The sequence below is a fragment of the Sardina pilchardus genome, chromosome 10 (assembly GCF_963854185.1).
Source record: "Sardina pilchardus chromosome 10, fSarPil1.1, whole genome shotgun sequence".
NCBI lineage: Eukaryota > Metazoa > Chordata > Actinopteri > Clupeiformes > Clupeidae > Sardina > Sardina pilchardus.
Genome location: NC_085003.1, coordinates 17,117,819 through 17,126,136, shown reverse-complemented (window position 1 = coordinate 17,126,136; position 8,318 = coordinate 17,117,819). Strand labels below are relative to the sequence as shown.

General features: G+C 42.6%; 2 protein-coding genes across 2 annotated transcripts; one reads left to right on the top strand and one right to left on the bottom strand.

The window, feature by feature from the left end:
- Positions 1-511: 511 nt before the first annotated feature.
- On the top strand, positions 512-2,893 carry LOC134094483 (golgin subfamily A member 6-like protein 24). Its single transcript, XM_062548011.1, has 2 exons — positions 512-1,856; positions 2,856-2,893. The coding sequence occupies exons 1-2, from the start codon at positions 512-514 to the stop codon at positions 2,891-2,893; spliced, it is 1,383 nt and encodes a 460-aa protein (XP_062403995.1).
- Positions 2,894-5,196: 2,303 nt separating this feature from the next.
- LOC134094682 (uncharacterized) lies at positions 5,197-7,811 on the bottom strand. Its single transcript, XM_062548301.1, has 2 exons — positions 7,747-7,811; positions 5,197-6,459 (listed from the first exon to the last, which is right to left on the bottom strand). Exon 2 carries the CDS (start codon positions 6,456-6,458, stop codon positions 5,232-5,234), a length of 1,227 nt encoding a protein of 408 aa, XP_062404285.1. The 5' UTR covers position 6,459; positions 7,747-7,811; the 3' UTR covers positions 5,197-5,231.
- Between the last annotated feature and the right edge of the window lie 507 nt (positions 7,812-8,318).

The following is an 8,318-nucleotide window of genomic DNA, read 5'->3' as shown; positions in this document are numbered from 1 at the left end:
TACAGTGGACAACGGAAGAGTGCAGTTGAAAAGGTAATTCTTTGACCAACATTTCTATAACTGTAATGATTTCGTTGGTAATAATACAAAAAAGAATAACGACAATACCAGAATACAAATATATTATGATTATTTTGATGTTATTGATGCTATTACTTAAATAATAATATTTTATTTTACTTTATTTTACAGCACTTTGGTCAACTGTGGTTGTTTTTTAAATGTGCTATATAAATAAATTGACATTGACATTGACTTATTAATTGCATTGCATTTCCAGCTTTAAAAAAAAAATTAAAAGCTCCTGTCTTCATAGCCTATGTAAATATGTGAGAAATTGAGGGGTGGTTACAGTAATAGAGCTAAACTGTGATTGAACTCTTGTACTACAAATTCAGTTGTACATCCATTATGTCATTCTCACTTTAGCTCAACATACTATACATCTTCTACAGTGTTTATACAGATTCGAGTTGTTTTGGATTTTTCTGGGGTGGACGGAGGACGCGGGATGATGCACCGCGCTCAGACTGTTCACCCAGACCCCAGGGTCCAGCAGCTACGGGAGGACCTGAGGAGGGACCAGGAGCGATGGATGCAGCTGGACAGGGGCAGAGAGGAGCTCTGGCTGATGCTTGAGGCACAGACGCTGCAGGACTGGAGATGCCTGCAACAGCAGAAGGAGGTCCAGCACCTGTCCAAGCTCGCTGACCACCTCAAAGCCCAGCTCCAGGAGAGGATACGCCAACAGGAGGAGCAGATAGTCAGAGAGAAGATGAGGAGGAAGGAGACAGAGCAGGAGGCCCAGCGACGCAGGGAGGAGGTGGCCAGGAGGGCAAGGGCAGAGCGGACTCAGCTCTCGATCGACCAGGAGAGGAGGCAGGAGCAGATGAGAGAGCAGATAAGGAGGTGTGAGGTGCAGCGTAGAGCTCTGCAGAAGGAGAGAGAGGACAGGTGGAGGAAGGCCAAAAAGAGAGAGACGGAGGAGAGAAGGAGAGATGAAGAAATGGAGAGATCGAGACAGGAGGTAAGGATGAGAGAGATGGCCATGGAAAAGCTGAGAGAGGTTGAAGAGAAGGTGAGAGAGGAGGAGAGAAGGAGGAGAGAGACTGAAGAGAAAGTGAAAGAGGAGGAAAGAAAAAAGAGAGTGATTGAAGAGAAGGCAAGAGAGCAAGAGAGAGTGATGAATGAGATGAAAGAAAGAGCTAAAGAACAAGAAAGACAGAAAAAAGTAGCAGAAGAGGAGGAATTAAAAAAAGAAAGAGAAAGAGAGGAATTAAAGAAAGCAGTCGGAGATATGGCCAGGAAGTGGTCAGACTCTGATGAGATTGACACTGAGAGCGAGACGGACTCAGATGACCCCTGGATGGACGAGGAGGAGAAGGAGATGATTCTGGAGGAAGAGAGGAGGTATCAGGAAGAGATAGAGAGAGAACAGGCCCTGATGGAAGAAGAGAGAAAGAGAGATGAAGAAATGGAGAGATTGAGAGAGGACACAAAGAGGAGAGAGATGGAGGTAAAGAAAGAGGAGGAGAGAAAGAAGAGAGACATTGAAGAAAAGGCAAGAGAGCAAGAGAGAGTGATGAATGAGATGGAGGAGGAAGAGGAGGAATTAAGACAAGAAAGAGAAGAGTTAGAGGAAACAGCCACAGATATGATCAGGAAGATGTCAGTGTTCGACGAGATTGACTCTGAGAGCGAGACGGACTCAGATGACCCCTGGATGGACGAAGAGGAGAAGGAGGTGATTCTGGAAGCAGAGAGTAGGCATCAGGAAGAGAAGGAGGGAGAACAGGCCCTGCTGATGGAGCTGGAGGACAGCAAAGAGACACTGATGGAAGAGGAGAGAAAGAGATGTGAAGAGATGGAGAGACTGAGAGAGGAGGTAAAGAGAAGAGAGATGGAGATACAGAAAGAGGAGGAGAGGATGAGAGAGATGGAAATGGAAAGACTGAGACAGGAGGAGATAAAGAAAAGAGAGATTGAGAAGGCGAGAGAGGAGGAAAGAAAGGAGATAGAGATTGAGGAGAAGGCAAGAGAGGAGGAAAGGAAGAAGGGAGAGATTGAGGAGAAGGCGAGAGAGGAGGAAATGAAGAAGGGAGAGATTGAGGAGAAGGCGAGAAAGGAGGAAAGGAGGAGGGGAGAGATTGAGGAGAAGGCGAGAGAGGAGGAAAGGAAGAAGGGAGAGATTGAGGAGAAGGCGAGAGCAGAACAAATCAGGAAGGAAAGAGAGAGGGCAGAAATGAGAAAGGTTGCAGAGGAGATGACACGAAGGTGGAACGCTCTGCCTCACAGTGACTCTGACGACAGTGATATGGAAGAGAAGGAGGAGCAAGAGGAGGAGAAGAAGAACAAGGATGAACCGACCATTAAGGAAGAGAAGAAGAAGAAACCTTTAAAAATCATCAAATGGATTAAGAGACTGGGCTTCAAAAAGAAACAGGACAAAGAGGTACATGAACTGGACACATGGTGATATACCCTATTAGTGTGTTTGTGTGTGTGTGTGTGTGTGTGTGTGTGTGTGTGTGTGTGTGTGTGTGTGTGTGCGTGCATGCGTGCGTGCGTGCGTGTGGACATCCTCAACTAACTTCATGTTTGTTTTCATCTTGCTTTCTAGTGATCTGGCCACACAAGAGGATTTCCTTTCCAGTCATCATACATTGCCACATTTTTATCTTTAGAAACACACACACACACAGATTGACCAACATAATATGGAGATGCCAGAAATACCCATCACACACTGGTCCTGGTACAGCATCACATCACACTGTTATGGTATTCTTGTTATCAATAAATATTTTAAAAATCGTTATTGCTATTGTGATTGTCAAAGTGTTGATATGTAAAAGACCCTCAGTCAGTAGAAGACCAGTGTTGTGTTCTGTAACACTTTAGAGCTTTATTATACCACCACTAGGAGGCACTGTTACAGAATGTATGCCAGTGCATTCATGTTCATGTGAAAAGAAGATTGTATGAGTTTGATGCAACAAACGCTACTGCTTGAAGTTATCCGTAAACGCTATTTGATAAGTTACTACTTGCCGTTATTCTGAAGCTCCACTACAATACAACCATCTCATTTTCCTGCAGAAATGATCAGAAGTCCTACAACCCTGTGAGTGTGTGTGCCAGGGATGGAAATTAGCACCAGCCACCAGCCAAATGCTGGTAAAATGTGAGAGTGGCTGGTAGATTTCAGACACAAAGTCATATTTTAACATTGAGTGGCTGGTTACAGTAATTTGACCAGAAATCCGCTATTGGCTGATGGATTTTCATATTTTCACATTTTAATTTCCACCCCTTTGCAAAAGCATTTGGGTCAAATACATCAAAAAGGGAGGGGAGGAGAAAAAAACACACAAATTAAACAGAATAATGATAATTGTACAACACTTATGAACTATGGCAATGGAGAAGAGTGTGTGTGTGTGTGTGTGTGTGTGTGTGTGTATATGTGTGTGTGTGTGTGTGTGTGTGTGTGTGTGTGTGTGTCCAACAGACGGAGCAGCGGTAGCGCTCAGTGAAGACATCATCACAAACACTCAGATCTCAGCTGTAGCCATGCTCAATACAAACAACACACACAGTCAATTGCAAACAAAGAAGATTAGAGCCACGCTTCTTCACGTTAGGCAAACACAAAGCGCACAGCACTGGACGAGTTTAAAACTACAAGGAAAACTGGCGCTCCTACAATCTGCCGATCATTCTGTGTCCCACTCCGTCCTGAAAAACTCCATTTCAGAGGAAATTCTTGTTTTCATGATTAAAGCACGATTACAATGCCTTCCAACTAAATATAATCTTGCTACATGGTATCCATCAAAGCATGACCCTTACTGTATATTACACACAAACTTGCAGGAATGCAAAACTATGGCTCATATTCTGAATGGATGTCATCACACAAAGGACAATACAGTATGTAGCCAGACACGACCGATTGGTCGATCTTGTTGCAAAGGATCTTAAAAGAAATGGACATGACTGCAAATTTTACTTACATAGTACTGTGAATATGAACTGGTTTGATAATAATGCATATGACAATGACTGCTTCAGGGACATTCCAAACACTCCAGATATTGTAATTGTGAATGAATCTGTGAAATCAGTATTTATTGTTGAAGTGGGTTGCTGTTTTGATCTGTACATGGATACATACTATTACTCTAAGCTATTGAAATATCAATCTTTAATGGAAAGCATTACCCAGCTAGGATATGATTGTAGGCTAATAGTCCTGGTCTTTGGAAGTCTAGGCCATGTACATAAGAATGTTATCAGAAAGCTGCAGATGGGGGGGAAGCAGAAAAAGGTGGCAAAAAGACTTGCAAAATTCTGCTCTGTCTCAGCTATCATTGGTAGTAGGCAAATATGGAGACGAAGATGCTTTTTTTTATCCTTGAATCTTGAATGCTACATTGGCCTAGTAGATCTGTCACCATGTCATTGACTTTTCCCACAGTGTTTGGATCTTGTATCATTTGCTTGTCTTCTGGGTCCAAATAAAAATAATCATGTGTGTGTGTGTGTCTCTGTGTATGTGTGTGTGTGTGTGTGTGTGTTTGTGTGTGGTACTCCCTCACTTATCACATTAATCATGTGCATTCAAATGAATGCTACACATGTAATCAGACAGCAACCTTCCGACCTTCTCACCTACTGTATGATCTTCAATCTGTCAAGCCCAGTGAACTGGTTTGAATAATGATCTAGCCTGTGGAACTATTGCATATGAGAATAGAATAGAATGTCAACCTCAACATTCACTCAATGCTAGAGACTCTAAACATGGGTATTACTGTAACTTGACAAGAACATTTTCATTTGTGTGCATTTAATCTTTGGTTGTATATGTTTGAGTTTTCTCAAGAGTATATTTTGATAGTAAATTCATGAAAACAGCTGGAACACCATATTGAAAGAGAGCAAAGCCATATTGAGGCCAGATTAGAGACAGCACCAGGCCAGATCAGAGCTAGATTAAAGATAGCTATAATTTGAAGTCTTACCTGTAGTTGGGTAAAATAAAGAACAAGATTTCCAACTAAACTTGAAAAGTTTGATTAAAACATATATATAGAGAGCGTAACAATCAATTGAAAATGTAAGATATATGCATCTAAGCAATTATTTAATCTGAAGTCCACAGGTCTTCTCAGGAGTGTGTCTCGGCCTTGTTTGAGCGTAAAGTTGAATCCTATGACCACTAGTGACTAGTCATTCTTCAGCTTTTGAATGACATACTGGCAGAAGCACACACCACCGTCTAAGTGGCCATGTGAGCTGGTCATGTCGAAGGGGAAGTGCTTATTGGCTAAACAGTAGGCATACCCTGGTGAGAGGAGGAGCAGGGCTCTTTGGAACATCTCGTTGGCAAGGGCACTCTCCTGGAAAGTCTCATTAAACATGAGCTTGCATCCTTCCAAAGATACGTAAACAAAGCACAGTTTGGTTCGTGACTCACAGCCCATGAGAATCTTCTCCTCAGCAAGGGCGACATTAGCCTGGCCAGCACACTTCTGCATGTTAGATATTATATACATCGTCATCTCATTTCCACACAAACCTATTCTCAGCCAAGCAAGGAGGGGTAGGACATAAATGCTTAACAGTGGCCGATATGATGAATCCATAAAAACACCCATAATTACAATTGATCCAGTCAGTAAAGACACAAATCCTATAGCAGCACACACAAACAACGCCACAGAAGTCCTAGACATTGCTTTTGTTAGAGAAACACTGTTAATATTCCTGATTGCTGCAACATACTTCTCATCATTGTGTAGGATTGAACGCAACTGGTCTGGAACACCCTCACTGAAGAGACCTGCCTCCCATTCCTTGAGGCCTCCCCCCCCATTTAGTGCTGAGAGAGGCTGCAGAGCTTTCCCATTGTACACAGAGGGTGGCTGGTAAGGCACCACACTAGAACCTTGCATCTGGTGATTGGGGGTGCAGAGAACTTTCAACAGTTTACTGTGGAACTCCGGGTCTTTAGCGTCCAGGTATGTTATGTGACAAAGGTGCATCGGAATGGTGATGTCAGGTTCCAGTAGCACCGGTACCAAAGGTTTGCGCTCCAGGCAGTCTCTGAACAGGGACAAGTTGGCCTCCAGCAGACACCAGCGACTCCTCACAAAGTCCTGACTAAGGACAAGGAGCACTTTCTGACTTTTCTGAATGCAGTTTGTCATGTTCTCCAGGATGCTGCAGCCAGGAACAAAGTCTCTCTCGTGGTAGCAGGTCAGTAGACCACACTGAGGGGACTCTAGCCAGGTAATGAGTCTCTGTGTCCATGGTGAGTCACAGCTGCTGTAGCTGATAAAGACGTGAAAGTGATCTCTGCCTGCTAGTTCTGGGGGTGAGGGACGGTCACCTAAAGTACCGAGTGGGGGAGTGATGAACTGAGCCTCCCTCTCATCTGACACCATGTCCATCCTGGAAGAAAAACAAAACAGTTTCAGTCAACGGTATCAATTTCACTTTTAGTAATGCCTGATAGAGATTAAAGGCGTAGTCAAAAGCACAAATTGTCTGTAAAGGTGCACTCAGCAATTTTGCATGATGCTATGTTTGATTGTGTTTATGTTTATATTTAAATGTCTTAGCAGGTGTTTTTTTCCAAAACAAAATACAGTAGGTGATATTTTAATCAAAGACCAAACAAAAAAACGTTGTGCTTTGTGTGTACATGTGTGTGTGTGTGTGTGTGTGTGTGTGTGTGTGTGTCTGTGTGTGTGTGTGTCTGCTGTGTGACTTGTGTGTCAGGTGTGTTTGAATTCTCTTCCTTCGTTTTACATTCCACAGTGGGGAGAAGATTACCTAGTCTAATTAAAGAGACCCTATGCAACTTTCTGCAGGAGACGCTCTTTGTTTACATCTGGAAGTCTGAGACGAAGAATCACGCTTGCAATTTATATATTTAAATATAGCCTAAACATGTATAAATATACACGCTAAAGCTGTCGGGGAAGCTCTGCAGAGAAAATGCAAGCATAAAACGAGCGAAAACGAACAACGAAACCGAAACCAGAGATGAAATCGCCAATCCTGCATAGTTCCTCTTTAACAATTGTATTTCCACATTAGCAGCAGTTGAGGTTCTGGATATTTAGGCAGAACAGGTTTGTCACATACAGGAACTTCAAGATATCATTCTCTTTTTCAGGTGCACTGGACATGAATTAGGCGCCTCAGGAAAGGTTAATGTACTACAAAACACAATATAGCTGACCTTCTAACTATATTCACTCTGTGAAATTGAATATTCATATGAATGTAGATTAGAACAGTAATGAGTAAAGTGTTTTTTCCATGTGAAATCAACATTCGACAAAGCCAACAGGCAAGATGCCTTTATTAGGAATCAAACCAGTTCTTATTGCCACTCTCTCTGTTTGAATTCCCTTTCTTGTATTGCAGTGCATACATTCCATTATGGTGGTGAGGAGTTCACATAATTAACAATCCTATTTCCTCATCAGCAGCATACTTGAGTATTTAGGCACATCAAGTTTGTCGATTATTTGAGCCCCTCGATACATAGCCCAGGATATGTAGCCTCTTGTTCAGTTCTGCACAGGATTTAAACAAATAATAAAGCACACATTTGCAAGTCAAATAAGTCAAAATTAGCCTGGGTGAACTCCCGGAATTATACGAAACTCTTGGCTGTGTTGTGCTGTGGAATGAGGCCTAATAAACCAGTAACTTGAAGAAACTCACGTGACAAACACAGGCTGCAGCCCCAAGACCACCGATTCAGGTACAGTAGAAGTTCCAAAAACGTTACACAAATTCTCAGAATACAGGCTTAGGTCCTACAGAAACTCTCCAACAAGACAAGCTTGTGTGGGTGAGTGAGTGAGAAGGTGAGTGAGATGAGTGGTAGCAGGTATGCTGAAGTGGGAGTGGTGTGGTAGTGCTTGGCCACCTCCCTTCTCAGTAACCAGGTTAGAGGCAAAAGGGCGGTTCAACAGAATCAATGGCATTAGTGAATGAGGAAGATGAGCATAATTAACAATCCTATTTCCTCATCAGCAGCATACTTGAGTATTTAGGCACATCAAGTTTGTTGATTATTTGAGCCCCTCGATACATAGCCCAGGATATGTAGCCTCTTGTTCAGTTCTGCACAGGATTTAAACAAATAATAAAGCACACATTTGCAAGTCAAATAAGTCAAAATTAGCCTGGGTGAACTCCCGGGAATTATACGAAACTCTTGGCTGTGTTGTGCTGTGGAATGAGGCCTAATAAACCAGTAACTTGAAGAAACTCACGTGACAAACACAGGC

Coding starts and splice junctions, on each gene's coding strand:
- LOC134094483 (XM_062548011.1), top strand. CDS start 512: ATGATGCACCGCGCTCAGACTGTTCACCCAGACCCCAGGGTCCAGCAG. Junction 1,857..2,855: donor GGAAGAGGAGAGAAAGAGAT/GTGAAGAGATGG, acceptor GATATGTAAAAG/ACCCTCAGTCAGTAGAAGAC.
- LOC134094682 (XM_062548301.1), bottom strand. CDS start 6,458: ATGGACATGGTGTCAGATGAGAGGGAGGCTCAGTTCATCACTCCCCCA.